General features: G+C 41.7%; 1 protein-coding gene across 6 annotated transcripts in view; it reads right to left on the bottom strand.

The window, feature by feature from the left end:
• The window catches only part of DYNC1I1 (dynein cytoplasmic 1 intermediate chain 1), a 295,022-nt gene that overhangs the window by 60,954 nt on the left and 210,428 nt on the right, over positions 1-23,640 (bottom strand). For all 6 annotated transcript variants that reach the window (XM_037136706.2, XM_037136707.2, XM_053655067.1 and 3 more), the window contains one exon: positions 3,301-3,447. In XM_037136706.2, coding sequence (XP_036992601.1) covers positions 3,301-3,447 — 147 coding nt within the window. The remainder of the gene's footprint in view (positions 1-3,300; positions 3,448-23,640) is intronic.

Raw genomic sequence — 23,640 nt, 5'->3', positions numbered from 1 at the left:
ATACTAAATGGAAGGATAGCATAAGCAGAACCTAGCAGTCATTTGGGTTAGATTTCAGGCAGCTTAGCCATCAGTGGCCAAACCACAACTTAGCCAATGCTTCTTAGTGCAAATAGCTGCCAGTCTGAGTCTCAGGCTTGATGACTTACTGTCCATTATACCTCACCACAACGACAATGAAACAATCCCTAATATCGGAAAGTTGATGTTACATAAAGAATAGTTCCCAAACTATTATTATCATATAAACTCCTGGTCAGAAGGAACCATAATAATCATCTAGGGCAGCTGCTCATCTGCCTTTACCAAGAGGTGGTCCAAACTCTGCCTGAACACCTTTCTTAGGGGCAGTTAGTCTCAGCACTAATTCCTCAAGTGTTCTCCTTCCACCAGTGGGGGTAAAGAAAGCTCAAGGAGATATTTTCAGTACAGCACCCACCCTCTGGGATTTTACAGTCAAGTCAAATAATGTTTAGATTGCTATTATCTTACCTTTCTTCCCCCTAGTCTTGTCTCACTCATGCTATTATCATTAATTCCTTTAACCAATTCTTGTGTACCTGATTTTCAATTCTGTCCCCATCCTGGTCACTCTCTTTTGAACTTGCTATATTTGAGTTCCTTTCAATATTGGAGTTCTGAGAATGAAACAAACTATCTATCTATGTTCGGACCGAGGGAATCAAGTCATTTCTGGTGTGATGTCACTTCTCATGTGATAAAAATATGCCTGTAGCCATGCATCCTAAGATTACATTTGCTGCTTTGGTGATCACATTATTTATTTCGCCCATGCCGATGGGCAGTCAACTAAGTCCCTATGTCTTTTTCACACCACGTCCCCACAGAAACTTGCAAATGAATCAGCCTTAGTGGATCTGGCATCAGAGATCTGAAGTTCAATGTCACCCTGGTCAGGTGCCCTAAATATCAAGAGGACACCCTGGGAACAAGGCTTTCCCCCAAGCCTCTGGGGTGTGCGGGCCTGCAGCAGCAGTGATGAACCTGAGTGCTGAGCCACACAGCGTCCAGAGCTCTGTGTGAAAATCGGGTGGAAGAATGGAAAAAACAAATTCTCACCTTATAACAGCAAACTTAGCAAAACTGAAGAATGGCTGATGGAAAAGGACAAGAATCGTACAAGTTCACTTATGTGGAATATAAAACAGAAAGCAAAAACAAACGACCAAGACAAACAACCAAAAATCTCATAGACACAGACAACAGTATGGTGGTTACCACAGGGGAAGGTGGGCTGGTGGGGGTAAGAATGAAGAGGGTAAAAGCGGTTAAATATATGGTGACAGATGGAGACTAGACCTTGGGTGACGAGCAGCAATATATAGGTGTTGTATTATAATATAGTACACTTGAAACTTATATAACCTTATGAACCAATGTCACCACCAAAAATTAATTTAAAAAATACTGAAAATGGGAAAGCAAGGTCCAAACGTTGTTATGGATCTGAACTCTACCTATGTTTTCCAGCAAGAGTCCAGAGGGATTTCTTTGTTAACCACCAAGCATCAACACAAATCACCAAGGCCCTAATGGATTGGAACTCCTGTGGATGGGCACAGAAGAAAACGAGACAACTAGAAAAATGTGTAGAGCCAAATGCCTACTGAAGGAGTATGCGTGGTAGCTCTCTCTGGCTTTAATCAGCACTACTGGCCTGTGCTTTCATGAGTAATAAAACTCAGTTTAAAAGAAAAGAGAGAGATATAAAGAAACCAGAACAGGAGCAGACACGTGGGCATGTCTACTCATACACAGACACAAACATACACAACTCTACTTAATGGAAAGATAAAAGCAAACAGTACAGCTCATTTTTCCTGTATAGATGCCAGATTGTTTTTATTTATTTTAGGAATAAACTTACTGTGTGGCAGAGGACTTTGCTTTAATTAGGATTTCCTGTTGTTCCCCATGCATATGTGTGGTGGGTGTGAAAGGAAATTAGTCAGTAATCTGCGGTGGACCTCTTGTTCCTTAACCACTTTTGATCTGGGTACCAATCAGCTAGGCACTAGTGGAAGTTGAAAGACAGTCGCAAAATTTACTGTGCACTTTTTTTTTAGCTGTGGATTCAAACACAGCAAAAGAGAAAAAGAAATTGTTGTTTTATTTTCTAACAGAAGTAATACCACTCTCTTGGATAATATTGTAATTGTATTTTGGTTGTGATGATCACATCCTACAGTATTTGAAAAAGAAAGATGAACTCTTTGGAAGAGCTCCTATATTTCAACTCTCCCCAAAAGCATATTGCTAAAAAAAATCTAACATTCTGGTTGATAATTTTTTGAAATGTCAGAAGGTATGCTCAGAAACACACCAGATATACACAGGGAGCCAAGGAGTGTTTTCACGCTCCTTGAGCAAACACCTGCATCAAGTCTGTCTTCTCCTGGGTCACAATTTTCTGTTATTAGTTTGGAGAAACGGGGTAGGCATGACCAATTTTCCAAGATTCCCAAGAACTACTTTCACCTGCGTGTGTCTTAGGCCCCAATCAATCAGAATTAGGGCTGACTTGGCATTTGTCATTTCCTATTGTCAGTCTTATGAGAGTGGAAGAATTTTCCTCTTCATGGTCTAGCTCAAACAGCTAGCAGCCCTTTTTGTTTTTTTTCAAAGCTGGAGTGGTTTTGAGGCCAGCACATGAAACAAATGAGGCAACCCCATTAAGGAAATTGAAACAATAGTAGAGCTGTTTCCTTGGGCATAATTTGGGCATTTCAGAGAAAGAACATCAGCTACCCTGAATGTCAAGGTAGCAAGGATTGACGGAGACATGCCTGTCTCCTCATTCCTCCTAACAATTGCTGAACACACCTGTCATTCTCTTAAAGGAAATGACAGAGTAGTTGTCTTCCAAACACTATACTGAACCTCTTCTGCTAAATTATGGGTAATGGTTTTGAGATGTTAACTTTTAACCTTAGGGATTATATTGTCACTGTAGACTTTACTGTTGAGACTTACACCATGCATTCCAGAATTTAAAGTCACAGCACTCCCTCTAATGGCAGGTGGAAAAGGCCTGTGGGCAGAAGTCTCTGGTGCCTCCCTAGACACGAAACACTTACTTTTCATGGTCTGGTTGAGGAGCTTCCATCTTAAAAGAAACCCAGGGCTTCCTTCTCCTACTTTGTGTTAGTCAGTCTGGACACAACCACTATAAATTAGAGACTTGGAACTTGGAGTTACTGACGACACTGTCCTTTTGTCAGTTTTCCCCGCTCTCCGGGTGTGCCTGGCTGACAGGCATGTGACCAAAGCTGGACTTACAGTGTGCGCAGCCGCCGACAAGGGTGTCCGCTGCACTGGCGTCCTTCGATGACTGCGATTATCCCACAGGACAATCTGGCCCGAGTAAGTCCCACCAACCACCAAGTTGGGGTGGAATCGAGCAAAGCAGACCGACATCACAGAGGACTGTGAACGAAAAGGGGAGAGAGGGGCACTGTGAAATGCTTGGAGAAGGCCCGTTTCTTACTGAGGAGAAATCAGTTCATTACATAAACTCAGCACATCCTGGGAAACATAAAGCCATCATTGAGGGCACCGTGGGGAGGAATTTTGCTCACAGACACAGACTTTCCCTTGAGAGGGTGGCCAGTGGTTACCCCTGGAAACCTGAAATCTGCAGTCCTGGCCACGTCATTGACGAGGCAGGAAACCTATCTGGGGCACGTCCCTGTTTCGGGGATGGGAAAGCTTGGTTTATGGGCGTTGCCCAATAAAACTGTATCAGAGCTGATGCTCATTCTCCACTGACGTCTTTACAAAGCCATTCTTTACTTGAGGTCAGGGCCACATCAAGTTATAAGATGTACAGTGGTGGCGAGGTTTAGAAGACTTTGAGATGGGGTGCTGTTTCGTTTTTGGCTTCATGCAGACTTCTAGGAAGCGTGCTGACCTCAGACCGATGCAGCTGGCTCCTCCTCAAAGTCCCTCACCTCCCGTGGGCATCCTCCTGACCTTTATGCTGCCCACTTCAGACAGTGCCTGATGTTATTCTTTGCCTATTTTAACAAACAGTCAGAAATGGATTTCAGTCCAACTCTGCCATGGCCTGTCATAGCATTGTGGATGTGGTTTCTGAAAATCCACAAAAGACTACTGGGCACCACGTTTTTTAGGAAATTGCTTAGCTGAGACAGAGCTGTGATATACTTAACATCAGACAAGCTGGCTGTTCCACAGCTGCCCCGAAGTCCATTTTGATGCCCGAAGTGTTTTCCATGTTTGCGTTTATATGTCGGAGTAATTGTTTTTAATAAATACATTCCATCCCTTCAATTAAATTCAATAAATGCTCTTATGTGTAAGACATTGCACCAGGCGTGATACACATACAAAGGCAGTCACTGCATTTAACAAACTTGTGACCGAATGAAGGAAACTGAAGGCAGGCGAGCTGATGGGCGAGCTGCTGCCGATGCGTCCCTGCCAGTCCCTGCCAGTTCCTGCCTGTGTGTGAAACAGAAGAAGGTGTCTCTCCACATGGACATGGTCGTGCAGGCGGGTACATGCCTTAGCAAATGCAGAGTGTGGTGAGTTTTTGTCCTCACTGGCCCCTGGGCTTGACATCCTGCAAGTTGCAGGGCACATGTTATACATGTAAGTAGTGGCCTTGCACGTGGGATACACCACGACTAAATCAGAGGAAGATACGTGTGTGTGTGTGTGTGTGTGAGATGGGGGAAGGTTTGTCTGAGCTACGGAAGGGGTAACAGAGGAAAGTGGAAAGGATGGGATAGGTAGAAAGCCCTCACGAAAAGAAATGTGTAGGATGTGTAGGTGGGACGTTCAGCAAGTGGAGGGGCAAAGGAACTGGCATTCCTGAGAGGCGGATAATGGGAAGAAAAGACCGGAGGCACCAACGCAGAAGCCGATGGACAGCCTACAGTCTGCTTTGGCTGCGAAAGAGCTGGCACGGAAGAGGCCAGCGGTAGGAGATGTGGCTGGAGAGGTCGCATGGGCCCCTGAATAGCAGGAGCATTTGAATTTTGTTCTGCAGGCAATAGTGAGAAATCAGAGCTTCCTGAGCAGCAAAGTGAGAGGATCAAAGGTTGTAACTGACAAGCCAGCAAAGTAAAGAAGTGATTGGGGAAAAAAAATTATGACCTCTTTCTGACTAGGAAGCTAAACGCCCATTTCTAAAAGAATCAGATCTACTAGCAGCCTAAGTCTTTCTAGTCAGAATCAGTCTCAGACACTCTGAGGTAGATTAAAGAATGTGGACTATTTTTCAATGTCATGTTTTCCTAGTTTGAATGATTTTCAGTTCCAATTTCTTGAACACGTTTCAATGGAGAACATGCATGTGCCCCAATCTGGTTTTCATAAAGTTCAAGAATAACTCTCAATAATGATACTGAATTAAAGAAAAAGAAAATAATGCTGGTTAGCTTCTTGTTTTACACATCCCACAGAAACAATTCTTAGTTTTCAATTGATGAAATTCTTATGTTGCTCAGGCTATGTTGGAAACATTTTTTTAAAGCTTCAGAAAGACTTAAAATTATCCAGGTGGTATCAACAATTGAATTTACCAAAGCTCCAATCAATATGGATAAAGGAATGTCCTTTAATTGGAAAAATCCAGTATTCAACCACTTGATTGCTTCTGCGTTTCAGTTAAATTTCAGCAAATACTGCTCCAGACCTTGCACAGTTTGTTGTGAGACTAAACTAGAGAAACATAAACAGTGGGGTTATTTCTACAAAACTGAAACACATAGTCAGCAATCAGCTAAGACTCCCACCCTACAAAGTGAGAACTCTGCTTCCTCCTTTTTTATTCATTCATCTGTTCACTCTTCATTCATTCATCAGACAATGAGTGCTAAGTACTAACTCAATCATTGTTGTAGACGGCTCTGCCGAATTTTAGGAATTGTATCTCTACCCCTTGTGGCTAAGGGCGAGAGACGACCTTTGGAATGCCAGCCAAAGGAGACAAAGCCTGTCTCTGGTAGCAAACGCTGCCTCAGTTCCTCTCCCTGCCCCCAGAGTTTGGTCAGAAGTCAATGACGAGTAAGGCCCCTCACAGCGGGGGGCAAACTAAGCCAGACTCGATCACCTGGGAGGCCTTCATGGAAGGACTCAGGGGGCTGCAACAAAGATCAATAGACTCTTGCCCCCCGGCTTTGACATAGTCTGAGTCCCCAAGTTCTCTGGGAGAAGCACTTCCTGGCTCTAATCCTCTTAAGCCTGAATACCTGATGGGGAGAGGTACAGCTCCTTGCCTTGATAGAGCGTGTCCTGGGGAAAAATCTGGTACCACAAAGACTTGCTGATAAACCTGTGAAATCTGCTCTGCTAAGAGTGCTTTCATTCATATGATAAGGGTTCGAGAGGAAATGAGTGTCTCCCAAAGTTTCTGCAACTCTCTTCCTGACAGACACGGACTCTGAAGCCCTCAGATTTCTTTGTAATGTTATCTACTGTTTGATCCTTGCTGCCCTGTATTCCTGTGTATTACAACCCAATAAAAGGCTATGGAGAAAGGTGCTCGGGGCCTCTTTCTCCCCAGAGAAACTGGCCACAGCCCACTCCTCCAATCCCCAAACAGATCTCAGCATGTCTCGGCCATATTTATTCACTCACGCGTGTCCGTGGCACCGGGGGACCTCGTGAAAGTGGTCACCTCCACAAATAATTCCAAAAATTTTTAAACGTCACAAAAGTCCCATCTTGAAATCAGAATTCTAGCTACAGTTGATAAAAAGTCAAATTAGTATTAAAGAAACAGTAACACCACCTTGGGGCACCAGAGTTCTGCCAGCTGAGGCTACCTTGTTTTCCTGCAAACCAGTCCTTACAATGTCTCCTCATGGATGGAGTAGACATGCTTATTGTTATTTTATATTTGAGAGATTTGAAATGAAGGAGTAGTTATGTTATTCAACACTTTCATTTATTTTTAAAGCTTAATACATTAATTATACTATGTATTCAATGGATGGTGGAATACATGTAAAGGCTCAAACCAGATCTGCAGAATATGCCACATCTGACATGTTATCATTCATATGGAAACATTAAGGCAGTATGATCTCAATTATCTAGATGTAAAGTTTAGAATTTGGTCATTTCTTGAGATGTTTTTAAGTACCCTGATGTTTGATGTAATGGTGGCAAACGTTTGGATGATTGACTGATCTTTTTTCATTTTTCATCTAAATGTTTAGGTTCCTTTTGAACAGTCCCCTAACTAAGCCCTGACAGAGAAAGCTCCTTGTCTAACTTGGAAAGTATGCATCAATCTCCTAGAAGTAAAGTGTCTTGGGAAAAAAACCCTGCAACCTCCTGCTGTTCATATAGCTACTGATGTAGTTGTTGTTGCCAGTTGTCATGGAATTTATGGACTGCAGGAAGAGCAAAGGATGACATCATCCTGTCAGCTACAGCCACGAGTAAAGAGTAAAAAAGCATTCCAGAAAAATTAATTGACACTACTAAAGTATGTGACCTTTCTTTTTTTAAACAGTACATATTCTGCAGACATATCACATGGAAAACCTTTTTAATAATACTAATGTTATTTTTAAAATGTAATCACTTTCCTAAGCATTTCACATTTTGCATTCAGTTAGTCCGTGTCATAGTAAAGCATTATTGAATTATAGGATTAATGCAATCTAGACAAACAAAATCAATTGGAAACAAGAAGTTTCCCTACCTTGTTATTCTTGGTTCTGTGAGAATACGTATCAATAGAGATATCATTGTAGTTTTAACTTTTTGCCTATTTCATTTTATTCTTTAAAATATTAGAGCCTTAGAATTATTTTGAGATATAATGTATGGTCTTTAAACATTCAAATCAAGCAGTTCACACAAGGGGAGTAATAATGATCCATTTGACCAGAATTTTTGGACGATGTTAACTATCTAATCAAAGTGAGCTTTCCTGCCACTACAGTCGGACTCTGCTTTCATAAGATTAGTGATTTCATCAATGTGGCCATGTTGACAGTCAAAGCAAGGGCCCAGAAATACAAGCCAATGCGTTAAAAACCTTGATGTAAACCGATGAGCCTGACCGACCCTACACAAACAAGCCAAGCACGAGGTGTCGTTCCAGGGTGAGCATCACATTTTGCTTACTTGTATCCTTTATAGTTCCCCTCAATTAGGACAAGCACGGTTCTGCAACTGTGCTTTCAGGATCAGGCCTCCTCTGCTGACCATTTCTGGTGTCCTCTGCAGACGCAGAGCCAGAGGCTCCAGAGGAAACTTGGTTTATTTTTCATCTCCAGTAGACCGTCTGGTTACTGGCTGTCCCTGCAGAGGCAGCGCTGCCCTTGATCTGTATTGCCACAGGTCCACTTGAACACCAGCTGACCCACTAAACTGCGTTCCACACCCTCCTCATCCACTTCCAGACGAGGCCGTTTATTTTACCCCATTGACTGAGGGAATTCCACCGAGACCAGACGGGTGGAGCCTTCCCTTTCAACGTCTCCCTCCACTCACTGCACACCACTGTATTCAATTGCAGCCGGCTCCAAACCCTCCTTAAGTGGCTGTGGAAGCTGTTTTCTATTTTATGGAGCTAATGCAGGCCAGCTTAGGGATGGTACTTCCCCTTAACCACAGACCCAAATACCTAGGACAAATAGCCTTTGGTCACTGCTGGCTGGGCAGCTGGTCCCCTATGTTCACATTTGATATGGTTTGTCCTTCTGTGTGTGGAGCTCTGCCCACTCCCCAGTCATCATGGCTCAGTGGCAGCAATAGGGGTCCTGCATTCAAAAGCAGCTCCTATTTCATGTACCATCTCTTCTGGGGAGAGGTTGGTCCCCAGAGAGAGAATGGCCATATTGTTGCCATATGCTGTTTAATGGTGGCTGACATTTCATGTGCCTAAAAGTGAATGCTTAACTGTCAGAGGGCTCTGGGGCAGACAGATCAGATGCTTCTGGCTACCAGTGAGCTAGTATGTATTTCTGCAAGTACCTAAGAAACCCACAGAGATATTTCCCTTCTTAATGAAAACACATGGAATTGGGGAAGCTTGCTGTTGAAAACCTCCCTTACAGGCAGTCATGTAGCAGCACCAGGCATCTGACTGTGTGGAAGGTGTAAAGGTGGCAAAGCCAAGCCACAGGTCACGAGTCGGGTACTGAGCTTTAATAAAGATGAAGTGAGTGGGTCTGGTCTTCTGAGCTCTCTTTTCCTTTGCCTCAGTTTCCATTCCAGAGTGCATTTTAAACTCTAAGGACAGCAATGATCTACTGAAAGTTACCATCCCATTAGGAATGGGGTACCCAGGGGCAAAGATAGAATAAGCTTTCTTACTATTTCTCGACTGAGTTTGTATTTTAAAAAATGGAGTTCATACTAAAGTCTGATTTTCCAGAGATTAGAAATCACTCGTTCCGATGACTTTTCTTAGAATCCCTTGGAATTTTCATGCCTTTCCGTCTTGACATTATGTCATGGGCCTGGACCTGTGTGCTGAGCATATGAAAGTTAGTGCCCAAATCACAATGAGATGTCACTTCACATGCACTAGGAGAGCTATGACTTCCAAATGTTTACATATCAATTATACCTCAATAAATCTGGGGGCTGGGGAACAACAAAGAAGGAAAAAACAAGGGCTGGTGAGGATGCGGAGAAGTTGGCGTGTAAAATGTGACAGCCACTCTGGTAAACAGTCTAGAAGTTCCTGAAAAGGTTAAACATGAAGTTAACATATGACCTAGCAATTCTACTCCAGGTATATATCGAAGTAACTGAAAATATATGACTAAACAAAAACTTCTACATGAATGTTCATAACAACCTTATTTATAGTAGCCCCCAAAGTGGAAACAACCCAAATGTCCATCAGCTGAGGAACAGATTAACAAACTGCAGTAAATCCATACAATAGACTATTATTCATCACTGAAAAAGAGCACAGTACTGGTAGGAGCTATCAAATGGATAAATCTTGAGAACATTATGTTAAGTGAAACAAGCTACAAAAGACCACACACTGTACAATTCCATTTATATGATATGTCCAGAATAGGCAAGTCCACAGTGGTGGAAAGCAGATGAGTGGTTGCTCCGGGACTGGGGTCGGAGAGAGTGGGGACATGGGACTCATTTTGGGGGTGGTAAACATGTTCTGAAATTGCACAGTGGTGATGCTTCACAACTTCGTGGATATACTAAAAACACTGAATGTATACTTTAAAGTGGTGAATGTTATGGTGTGTGAATTATATCTTAATTTTTATAAACAGACTTGGCTCTAATTTCATGGAGTTTACCAACCTTTTTATTATCTTCAGGACAACTGTCCGAATTATTTTCACCATTTTTTCCTTCAAATAATGATTCAATCCTCTTTACCTTCCCTGAAAAATTGTCTTCAGTTTCTGCATCCCAAGAAAGACTGAGGTGGAGACATAGTGCTAACCCACTTGGAATCCCGGCTGCTGACTTTTTGTCCCGAAACCTACAAGCTCTGTGCATCCTCCAAGCCTTCATTTTTGGGGGTGGGGAGGAGACAGATTTTAAAATTATTTATTTATTTAAATGTATTTTTCATTACAGTTGATATACAATATTATATTTTTTCCAGGAGTACAAAAGAGTGATTAGACATTTATGTACCTTACAAAGTGATCATCCTGATAAATCTAGTGCCCATATTCAAGCCCTGGCTTTTACTGACTTTGGAAAATGAGTTAGAGGAGGAAGCAGAAATAGTGCAAAGTTAGCACCAGAGATAACTCTCCAGTGAAAGCCGAGAATAGATTCATGCCACATTATTACTTATATGTATAATCATCATACTTCAAGGACCACCAGTTTAGGGGAATTTCGGCCCAAAATATCATAGTTGGTAGTCCCTTCAGTATAGGTAGTTTTGAATACAGAAAAATTCTAGGGCAAATAGGATACTTTGCACACTACTTCCAGGGAGTTTTCTGATTTTTTTCAAGCATATCTCACATCTCAAATCGGAGCTGGAACCTACTTATCTGTGATGTGCCATTACATCTGTTTATTATTAATTCATCATTTACAGGTGCATGGACCCCCAGGCTATTTTCTAAATCAGTGTTACTCTAAATTTGCCTCTACCTTAACATCATCTGAGGAGCTTTAAAAAATTCCCTGATGCCCAGGCCACAGTGTATACCAATTAAATAAAAATTTCTGTGGCTGAAACCCAAGCATCAATACTTTTAAAAATTTCATAGGAAATTCCCATGTGAAATCAAGTGAAAAGTACTTTCTTAAATCAATGCTTCTCAAACTCATCTGAACATATGACTTAGAGAGTTTATTAAAAACACAGATTCTGCCCTGGCTGATGTGGCTCAGTGGACTGAGTGCTGGTCTGTGAACCAAAGGGTCGCCAGTTCAATTCCCAGTCAGGGCACATGCCTGGGTTGTGGGCCAAGTCCCCAGCTGAGGGCTTTCTGGAGGCAACCACACATTGATGCTTCTCTCCTTCTCTTTCTCCCTGCTTTCCCTTCTCTCTAAAAATAAAAAAAATAGAACTATCATACAATGCTGCAATTCCACTTCTGGGTATTCATCAAAAATAGCAAAAATCACTACTTTGAAAAGATACACACACCCCAATGTTCATGCAGTATTATTTACAATAGTCATGATATAAAGCAACTTAGGTGTCCACCGAGAGATGAATGGCTAAATAAAATGTGGTATACAATGGAATATTACTCGGCAATATTAAGGAATGTCACTTGTGACAATACGGTTGGACCTAGAGGGTATTACATTAAATGAAAGAAGTCAGAGGAAGACAAATACCATATGATTTTAATTACGTGTGGAATAAAAACAAAAACAGAAACAAACTCATAGACACAGAATAAACTGACAGTTGCCAGAGGGGAGAAGGGGAGCGACTGGGTGCAAAAGGTAAAGGGGCACAGGAGATACAGACTTCCAGTGATGTTGTAAAATACACAAGCCATGGGGATGTATGCAGAGGCCGGGAGTACAGTTAATAACAGCTTGGCACAGGGACAGATAGCTCTGAGACTTATTGTGGTGATCCCATTGTAAGGCATATAAATGTCGAATCAATATATTGTACACTTGAAACTAATATAGTATTGTATGCTGCCAACTATGTTATTATTATTATTATTATTAATAACAACAACAATAATAATAATAATAATAAACCTTATAGCACTGGAAAGTGTGGCCCACTTGGTTCGAGTATTGTCTCATAACCAAAAGGATGCACATTCGATTCCTGGTCAGGACACATGCCTAAGCTGCAGGTTCAATTCCCAGTCTGGGCACCGATCCCCGGTGCAAGTGCATACAGGAGGCTTCTCCCTGACATCGATGTTTCTCTTTCTCCCTTTCTCTTTCCCTTCCTGTCTCTTCCAAGGAAATAAAAAAGAAATGTCCTCAGGTGACGATTAAAAAAAAACACCACCACAAAAACCCTCCAGATTCCTAAGTCGCAGCCTGAACCTACTTAATCAAACTGTTGAAGAGAAGTTGGTTTGTGTATTTCACAAGCACCCTGTGCTCTGCAGCACTGAGAGATTTGGACAACCCAGCTCTAAAACAATGAATTAGAATGTGGCCCAGGGTCACTGTGGGATAAATTTCCTCTTCCATCCATGTAGGCCACGCCTGGATGTTTCCCTCATGGGGTCAACACGTCATTTCACCATCTGCCCGACTGAGACCCACGTGATACAATAAATGTTTCTCTGCTAACAATGCCATTGCTTCAGTTTCTTCCACTTTATTTACTAGTTTTTACATCTCTCCTTACCTCCCCTCCCTTCCTAAATGAGTAGGCTCTTAGGGAACGGTCAATGGTAAAGCCAGTGAAGGCACAGGTGAGATCGGGCACATTCAGGTGGTGTGTCCGTAGACAAGGCGGTGAAGGTTCACACCCCCGCTTCCCCTTGTGATCTGTTTCCGGGCTGACACCGACCACCTGTGGGTTTCCTTGCTTATTGTTAGGAGGACTAATGGTTGCTATCACTGTCACACCAGGTTACATGGTTATTCGCTTGTAAGGGGTGTGCCACAAATTTTGAGCACTGACTAAGTGCCAAACATGTCAGAGACATCACTGTATCAGTTCTACTAGGCGAGCGATTTTGCCTCCATTTGTTTCAGATTACAAACTCCAGATTCAGGCAAACAAAGTTGCTAATTTAAGATCAAATGAATAGTAAATGGTAAAGCCCAGATGTAAACTATAAGCTGGCTGACTTAGAAGACAATATACTGTGAAACCTTGCAGTTGAATGCGGCTGCATTTTCTCATGGTGACACACAATCCCTGCCACTGCACTTCACATTTGTGACTTCCTGTTGTGGGGACTGGTGATCACAGATGGAACCTCATGCATCCCCACATGGCAGAGTGGGCTGGGCTCTTTGCTCACTAGCATGGCCTTGTCATTTGCATCTCTGACCCCTCTCCAGTTGGACTTCTTTCGTGGGTATAGAAATTGATTTCCTGTCTCAGCTCCTAGCCTACCCATTGCAACCGGTGACAACAGAGCTAATTGGTAGGAATTGTGGTGATAGTACCATGAGGTGGGTATTTCCTGCTGAGAACAAATTGCAACCAATTAATCATTTCATGGGAGTATACTCAACAGCTATCAGCTGGAAACCAACTGGGTCACTACTTGATAAGCTCTGAGTTTATTGTCACTGCTTTGGGAGAAAATACTGTGTTTTCATCTTGTCATTTATGCAGCCAAACCAAAAATGCCATTTCAGTACAAGTTCTTCTTAAAGGAAGGCTTACCCCCCAAATAATTATGTGAATTGTAATTAATTATTGTGAAAAGGAAAGAGTTCCCCTGTGTGCTTGAACAAACAAGAGACTTCTGAATCAGAGACAGACACGGGGCCTGGGAAACAGTCTCCTGAACTCAAGAAATAGGAAATAATATACACGTGTTTTTAAAATAACAGGCTTATTATGAGATGAGATCATCTTGAGCAAAATGGTCACATTTTAGAAATTGGAGAAAAGGATGGCCTGTGTTTAGAAAAAAAGTTTAAAAAACACCCATCAGGGAAAATATTTAGGGGCATTTCATCCTTACCTATACCCTAAGAGTATCTTAAAATGCTAGACTCATGCTAAAATTCAAGGTGAAATGGGCCCTTTACAAACACTAGTTTTAGAGTGATACATTCTAGCTAAAAAGTACCCAACAGCAAGGCAAAGAATCTTGGTAACAAGCTCTTTAAGAGGCAAAGCCATTCTCAGAAAGTGACTGCTTCAAACTATGAACCACACAACACACTGGACACCTTCCTTTTGCCAGGTGTCAGACTAGATGTGACCCATCACGTTTCATCGCAGACGGAAAGGAAAGGTCATTTTTCTCATTTGTAAAAGGAAAGTTTGTTTCCCTTACAACCTTTTTTAATTAAAGGAAAAGTGCTCTTACCCCTATTTCAACCCTGACGATAAGAGTTCTGTAGAGAAATTAGAACAAAAAAGTATTTGTTTTTAAGTAAACATTTATCATAGTTTTAGATTTGCAGAACAGCTGTGAAGATAGCATCATTCCCCTACACCTCACAACGTGTTCTCCCTGAAGTTAACAACTTCCTTCTCCTTACGTTAGTATAGGACACCGGTCACAACTACTGAACCAGTACTGATACACTATTACTGAAGCCCATATGTAATTCAGATGCTCTTAGTTTTTTATACAATGTCCTTTTTCGGTTACAGGATCCCATCTAGGACAGCATGTTATATTTAGTCATCATGTCTCCTTAGGCTTCTCCAGGCTGTGACAATTTCTCGGACTTCCCTTATTTTCGATCATCTCAACCATTTTGAGGCATCCTGGTGGTCAGATATTTGCTGGCATGTCCCTTAATTTCGGTTTGACTTGTTTTTCTTTTTATTAGGCCTAAATATTTTTTTAGGTTTTACAAAACATTTGGACAAAAAAAAACCCCAAGATTTGAGGTCAGTTGGTGTACACACGCACACACATTTAATTTTTATACATTTGCTTTTTCAAAAACTTTACTATGGATAAGGCAAGGTGGGGCTAGGCCGTCAAAGCTGACAGTAATGGTCACTGAAACACACTCAGATCAATGTAGCCTTTTCCAGAACACACTTCCAATCCTTTACTAACCCTTCGAAGTCTCTTTTTTTAGGAAATAAGAGACCCAGGTTGCTATGCCTAGGCTGGAATAAGGATGTGGTACAAGCTGAGAGCAAACTTTCACTTTATAAAAAGAACAAAAAAATGAAAAGAGATGAGTATATGGATTGCTTCATATGTTAAAAAGCACCAGCTCTGGCCCTGACCAGTGTGACTCAGTTGGTTGGGCATCGTCCCACAAAGAGAAGGGTCCTAGGTTCGATTCCTGGTCAGGGCCCATGCTTGGGTTGTGGGTTCAGTCCTGATCAGGGTGCATTTGAGAGGCAGCTGATTGATGTTTCTCTCCCTCTCCTTTGGCCCCCTTCCCTTCTCTCTAAAAATAAATAAATAAAATCTTTAAAAAAAACCCACCAGCTTTCTTCAAATCAAATGTCTAATTCCTGCTTAATTAAAAAAAGGATGTTGATATCTGAATATGGAATGTGTCAACATCCAACCCTTTGATTTATGTGAGTATGAACTAGAAAGAAGAGATTATTTCAGAGAAAAGAAAAAGAGTTCCAGTGTGACAGGAAAGAGTGTAGGCAGCATTAACTGCAGCGCTTGTTAAAACACGAAGGATTAATAGCAAAAAGAGAGGGGAGAATTGTGAATGTCTCCAGTTTAGTATCTTCAAAAATACTTGGGGTTTCTGAGAATGGCTCACCCAAACCACATGAAAGTGACGTTAAGGGATTCAGCCACACGACTTCTCTAAATCAAGGGCTGGGACTGCTCCACTTTTACCATCAAACCATCTTTCTTGAAGTGTAGCCACAAATTAAATTTCTTTTTTATTGAAAAAGTACTAACTCCTTGCAAAGGGGGCAAACACAACATTCTGAATGAGGTCTTTCCCCCACTCTCTGTCCCCTCCCTCCCCTTGATAGAGTTAAGCCCCGTAAAAAGGGAGCCAGCTCCTTTGTCTATGAATCTTTCTGGCTGTGTGCCCTGAAAAACGGCAATAATGACTTTCAGTTATAGAATCCAATAGAATTCAGTTATCAGGTGTTGTTTTTTATAAATAAAATAATAAGCAGGCTGATCGGATTCAGAACTGTTGTATTGGCAAGACTAAACAGGATTGTGTGCTCGAGAGATTTCTGTCTTGCTCTGTGGGGCGATTTCATTCTGCATTTGTAGGATTCAGAATTTATGCTTGAGGAGGTCGAAAAGGAAGAACATGCAGTCTCCATATGTCACTCAACAGCACCCTGCTGACAAAATAAATCTACATTTGGAGGGTCCACCCAAAGAGTCATGGAATAGCCCACATTAGATCATTACCAAGCCACTTAGGTCAGAAATTATAGAGAGACCATGAAAAAAACAAACAAACAAAACTAAAATGTTCCACTATGCATAGGCTCTTTACCTTTCTTTTTTAAAAGTTACTGTGATGGTTTTGCCAGCTGTTACTGCATGGGATTAGCCTAAATTTAGCAAGAGAATAAAAGAATTTGACAAGAATATGTCCTCTCTCACATTAAAACTACCTGGTGAGTATAGATCTTACGGAAGCACATGGAAAGGAGGTCCCACCGCCAAAGAAACAAGGTGGTTCAAAGGCAGAAGGCCTTTGTCTCTTGTTATCTGCCTGGAATTACTTAGATATGCGTATGCCTTAGGCACCGAGATGACCAGATGACCTCTTAGGACTGTGTCTAGCTTGGTGCTTCTATTGATAAACTGCTACTTTGAAGTACTGAAAAAGACTAGAAAAAATTGAATTTGAGTGCTTGCTAAAAGACGGATACAAGAGACAAGAGTTAACTGATTTCTGTGATTGTCATCCAATCCCAAGTCTCACCCATCCCCCAATTTCCATACCAACCCCTTTTCCAATGAACATTCTTTGATGTTTAACAAGAGACCCAAAGACTGAGAGTGCCTAGAGTGTGGAAAGGGATAAAAGTGTGTCCCAGTGGTTCACTTCTAAGCTCAGATAAATCCCCTTTTAACATAGCGTTTATGTATCTTTGGAAGGCCAACTGATAAATAAATACCAAATTCTCCAAGTTCAACCTGACCTAGTTTTTACAAGAAGAACAAGGTAATAAACAAACTCAGAAACAAACAAAAAGGTATGAATAAAAATTCCTTTGGGACCAAATGATTAAATTTATAGTACCTCAGGGGTTTTTCTCTGTCCTTTTTGTCCCAGTCGTCCCTCCCTCCTCCCACCCCCGGGGGAAACAGCACCTATAAGACTTAGAATGCACATTTTAAATGTCATTTACCGGGAGTTTAAAGTTCTGAGTTCTGGAGAGGGAGTGTGGAAGCATATCAAAGGCTGTCTGTCCATAGCATCCTGTCTGCACCATGTCCTTCACTAAATGCTGTGGGTGGTCTGCTGGTCAGGTAGAAGAACTGTGACCATAACCCCTGAACACAAGTGTTAGAGCACACCGATGTTAGTTATCACAATGAAGTGGAATATTTTGCACTGAAACGGATCTCAATAAACATACACAAAGACATACTTTTCTCTTTTCACCTAAAAAAGAAAACAATGATTTTATGTGAAGAATCGGAGCAGTTTTCATAGTCCTATGAATTTTGTTTATAGACTCGTGATGATGAGTATTTTATCTTTGGAATTGGTGGCTACTAAGATTCACAACGTGCCCAGTGTGCTTGTCTAAGAGTTGAAAGAGGAAAGGTGTCCGATGTTCCCTGGGATGGAGGAACAATATGAAACCAGATAATGAAGAGTTAAGGAAAACTTCTCAGCCTGCTAATGAACTCCATCCTGCGGTGGTGAGACCACCCTCCTTTTTAAGTTAGAGGTAATTTAATATGCATCTAACTCAGTTGTGTTTGGGCTTCATCCAACCTAAGAGTATCAGTGTGATAAATTATAACGAATTGTCTGCAATACTTCACAGAGTGACTAGAACAGGCCTGAAAAACAAGATCCCTAAGCCTGATTTTCCAGCTCCTTTTGAATACTTTTCGTCTTATGCAGACCACTCCAAAACTTGAAAATATTTCTTATAGCTCTCCCACACTGAAAGTCCTGTGCTTCGAGCACCATTTGATTAGATCCACAGTTTCTGGCTGTCTATTAAATCAAGCCCCACACTTGAAAATGACACCAACAGTGAGAGCAGCCAAATAATATAGGGAGAGAACTAATGTGGATCTTGTAGTTTCCAAAGGGTTTCTTTACATGTTAATTTCCTTTGGTAATCCACACAGTGTGCTGGGAAGTAAGTTAGTGAGAGGGACTGATTCCTATTTCAGATTCTGAAAATGCACCTAGATCCAGGCACTCCAGTGTCTGTGGGGAAAATGGGCAGAGACAGAAAAGGGGGTCAAGAAGCTCAAATTCAAGCAGGGCCTATTGCCACTGCTGTGCGACTTAACTCCTTTAGGCCAGGGTCTTTCTTTAGGCTAAAAACCACTGTCCTAGAGGAAGGGCCACCTTCTTCTCTGTTAGTGGCTTTAGGTTGTTCCAGCTCTTCAGAATGCAAAAGCAGGATTGTCATCCTATAGATAATCCTAGAATTCTTCATAAATAAAAGTGATTGGACTGGCATTAAGCTGTTTCCTGCACTGGTCACAGGATAGCAGCCTTTAGAGCAACACACCAAATTTGTGTCGGGAGGCAGAACGGAATTTTTTGCCCCATATTCATATGGTACAGATGTTAGTGTGTAAAGTTCCAGGGGCTGGTAATCAAGGCTGATACTCCGTGTGAAAATCAAGCAATTATATCAGTTTAATTTTCTCATGGGCAAAATCAAATAGGCACTTTGAATTTGTGAGCTTCATAGGGGCAGGAGAGCAACATGGTTTTTTTTTTTTATGTTGTGTTCAGGCCTAAGACAGTTCCTGAGAACTGGTAGGTATTTGTACTCATTTCCTATTGCCACTACAACACATTACCACCCACCAAGTGGCTTCGAACAATACAAATTTATTACTTTACAGTTCTGGAGGTTAGAAAGACTCAAATTGGGGCACCGGCACTGGTTTGGGGAGAGAATCAATTTCCTTGCCTTCTCTCCAGCTTCAAGAGGCCGCCTTATTCCTTGGCTCATGGCCGGCCACCGTTCATCTTCAAAGCAGCAATGGCTGGTTGAGTCTTGTTCACATAGCATCACTTAGGTGCTTTTTCCATCATCACATTTCCTTCTGAGTCTAACTCTGCTGCTACCCTCTTTTACTTACAAGGACCCTTGTGATTACACTGGGCCCACCTAGATAATCCAGGATAATCTCCCCACCTCAGCATCCTTAATTTAATCACACCTGTCAAGTCCTCTTTGCCTTGTGAGGTATCATTCACAGGTTCCTGTACTAAGAGGTGAACATCTTTGGGCGGCCCTTATTCTGCCTACCACAGTGTTCAATAAATATTTGAGCGACCTGAAAATATTTTGAGAAACTAGTAAACTAAACACTGAATTATTTGTAAATGTAGTTAATTCCCATGGTCATCACTAGCCAAAGTCATGGTCACATGTAGACTGCACAGTTCTGATCCCTTGCGGACATACAACCTTCATACTCATTCACCCTCACGTTCAGCTGACACTTTTCTCCATAAAAAATACACTCTGGTTCTATTCTAGTCTCTTTTGCCTGGTGGACAGATTATAATCTGTTGTGATATATTTTCCAAACCAAGTTAAGTGAATTGTTTACTGTCACATAGAGACAGAGATGTAGCCACCATAGAGATTTAAAACTCTTGTCCATTCCTTTGCATCTCAGCTCACATTAAACGCCTTTCTCCAATTACCACTTCAAACAGATCAACCAACCCAAAGAGGAGGTGGTAATCTTCAGGCAGGAGTAAACACACACTGAGTATATTGCAATCCTACCAAAGAAAACGGAAGCTCCACCATTACTAACAACCTATGAGTCTTATTGTTCTTTCCCTCCAAACTAAACCCCTCAAATATAAGTCACAATCACCTAATTACTCTCCCACTAGAGGAGCTGTCAACCATCATGTCAGTCAAGATCTGTACACCCTGCGTCACGACTTTCTCAAATTTGTCCTCATGGTGTTAAACCATATATGACAATAAGCCATCTCCAACTGCCACCCAGCCCTTCTCCCACCGAGGCAGTTTCAGGATGATGTTGGCAGGCAACCTATAGGAACTTCAGTGATGGACCATTACATATTTTCACTTTGAAGTTTTTCAATTGTTTTGAAGCAACCGATGTCTCTAAGCCTGTCAGTCTGTGTCACTTGGGTAAACTCTCCCAGTTCTCAGTTAAAACAAACACAGGAACCTTGCCTTATCCTTAACTTAACAGTAGCATTCATAAAGGGATGACAACCTACTATATTTGTCCAATGTCAGTTCTATCAATGTATCGTGTAAAACTGGTGTCAAAGAGTAACTTGGAATAATTGGAAATGAAACACTATACTTAAGTATGTTGACAGAAAAGAGGCAAGTATTGAGAACTAGAATGACACATGACAACACTCCAGAATCTTATACTCCAGGCATTCTTTTCTTTTTCAATCTGGCAGTGAATGATGCCATGTTATACCAGTGACAAAGTCCACAGATTTACTTACTGATTATATTAAGTACAAACAATCTCTCTCTGTGGCCTAGAGGAAAGAACTGTGCAGAACTCACAAGGTGTAGCCCCAGCTATTGAGGCTCAGTAGATTGAGTGCTGGGCTGCAAACCAAAGGGTCACTGGTTCAATTCCCAGTCAGGGAATGTGCCTGGGTTGTGGGCTACGTCCCAGTAGGGGGTGCACAAGAGGCAACCACACATTAGTGTTTCTGTCCCTCTCTTTCTCCCTCTAAAAATAAGTGAATAAGTAGAATCTTAAAAAAAACACCTCACGAGGTATAAATTCTCCTGAGCAATTTTCTCTGCAGTTGTAATAGGTCTTTAATTATCTAGCACCAGTGTTGGTCCATATAAACCTAAGGTGGGTTTAATGAAGTGTGTAGCTTTCACTGAAGAATGTGAATTTCTATGGAAAAATCTAGTTCAAAAATAAACAAACCTCTATTATATTTTTCCTTATTTAATTTCCTTATTTCATTCTTGACCATGAGCATTAAAATGTAGAGAAAGTGGGCAAACTAATATATATGGAATTGATAATATTTAATATCAAAAATGAGGACAAATAAACACAAAAGAAAGCTGAATTTCTAAATAACTACTTTTGGAGTCCAAAAATGTCATAACTTGATGGCAATAATGTCTTTCATATGGCAAATACAAGGTACTGTGGAAAGTTCTGTGTCTGTATTTGCCAGGTCAAAGGCAGAGTTGAAGAAATTGGTCGAAAGGCAAAAAAGTAAATAAATGAAAAATATTAAACTACCGTTTTCCAAGGCAATGAGACCAGGAAGTCAATAAGAGCCTCCTTTTCTTGTACACCTCCAGTTTGCACCCCACTTCCTCCAAAATGCAGACAAGGGCTGCATAGCTGCAAACTGTCACACATCTGGAAGGCTATTTTAAAACACATTCAAAATGTTCTGACTACATGATGCCAAGCATCTGGCAATACGGACTTCTCATGGGTATTTTTCTTGCATAGAATTCAGTCCTGTGTAGACAGTCCTGGTGCCAGATTTTGAACTGCACGTTTTATTTGTGGAATGACAAAAAAATACACACGGAAAGGTAAGGTTTTCCTTATGATTTTGATTTAGGTAGATGTAAATGATGCTAACAGCACTGCCATCGATTCTTGCAGTATTTGAACTCTCCCTCTGCCCCCCAAAGCCCTTCAGTGGCCTCTGTTGGTCATGCCCACCCCAGGAACATTCTCTCACAAATGAACAGCACTCACTCGTCTAAATAGTAACTGACTTTATTGGTTTCATTCCACAGCAAAGATGAGGAAAAGCGAGGCTTCTAGTTTTCCCTGTCTAATAGGAACCAGCCTCAGGAATACCTGTGGTTCACCAACCATCCCCAAACCATTTGCAGGACCTTGAGGTAGGAGGTAGGTATTCTTCATGTGAGGTCGTCTCCTTCCGCGTGCAGACCAGCTCAGCCTCCCAGAGGCTTTTCCACAAACTACCCTAACCATCCCTGTCTTCACTCCCCTTTCCACTTTCCATACTGAGTCTGAAGTCTGATGGCACCACTGTGGGTAAAATATGCACTAATCATCTGAGTTTTGTAGCTTGTAATCTACCGCAGATCACACATTCTTGCTTTTTAATTTTATTTTTTTAAATTCTCACCCGAGGACATTTTTTTCTCTTTTAGAATGGGAGGAAGGCAGAGAGAGAGAAAAGGAGAGAAACATCAAAGTGAGAGAGAGAAACATCTATCAGTTGCCTCCCATCTGCACCCAGACCAGGGATTAAACCTGCAACCAACTGAACCACACCAGTCAGGGCCATTCTTGCTTTTGACCTTGGGGAAGAGGGATAAATTCCTCATATGCAGGGTACACACCATCTCCATCTTGTGGCCTGGGTGCTAGACACAATAAATGTCTGCTGAATTGTTCTGCATGAAATGCAGTCTGGCCCAGTGTGGAAGTAAAGATCATCACCTTTCAAACTTGAAATGAAAGTTAACAGTAGTCAGGTTTGAGCCTAAGCAGTGTTGACAATTTGGATAGCTATGAAGAGCTGACTAGTGTGGGACCGGTCTGCCAGAACCATACTTGCAACAGGGTACTACTGTTAAAATTTAACGACTACACGCAGTACGAACTTAGGAGACAGCGGAGTACCAGCTTGCATTAATTAGGACTCCTTGAGCCCTGGCTGGTATGGCTCAGTGGACTGAGCAGATCTGCTAACCAAAGGGTTGCCAGTTCAGTTCCCAGTCAGGGCATACGCTTGGGTTGTGGGCCAGGTCTCAGTAGAGGACACAGGGGAGGCAACCATCCATTGATGTTTCTGTCCCTCTCTTTCTCCCTTCCCTTCCCTCTCTTTATAAATATAATCTTTTTAAACAATTAGGCTTCCTTGAGACAAAGAATACACACTTAGGGCAGGGAATCATTCTGTCTCCTTTTTCGTGGAACACTCCTTGGCCTGACTGGCTTTAGCTCTACAAGTCCCTGGGCTGTTCAGGGTTCTGGTGCTCAAACAGCAGGCATGGAAACCAGCACATGGATGTGAAGCTCACTCTGTAGGTGAGTGGCAGCCAGCCCTGGGGCGCCTGATGGGACAGGCAGTGGAGCTTGGGTGTTGAAGGCCCGGCAAGCTACCTACACCACAGGTGGTCCTCAGAACCTCCTTTGTGAGCACACCTGCAGCCTCCTTTGGGAGCTCCCAGAAAAAACCCTGGGGAACTTGCAGAGCTCAGAAATCCTAAATCGCAGATGAGGTGACTATAGAAATATGGTTTATACTGTTAACAAGATCTAATTTAACTAACTATATATAATCTAAGAAAACCTGGATTTGATAGGTTTCATACACAGATAGACACAGGAAAAATGAATTTAATGACATCAGGAAACATAATATTTTTCTATTTTATAATATATAATAGCATAA

This window comes from Artibeus jamaicensis, unplaced genomic scaffold, assembly GCF_021234435.1.
Source record: "Artibeus jamaicensis isolate MK-2021 breed Jamaican fruit bat unplaced genomic scaffold, CSHL_Jam_final contig_923, whole genome shotgun sequence".
NCBI classification, from domain to species: domain Eukaryota; kingdom Metazoa; phylum Chordata; class Mammalia; order Chiroptera; family Phyllostomidae; genus Artibeus; species Artibeus jamaicensis.
Note: the sequence above shows the minus strand (reverse complement) of the source record. Positions and strands in the feature narration are given on the sequence as shown.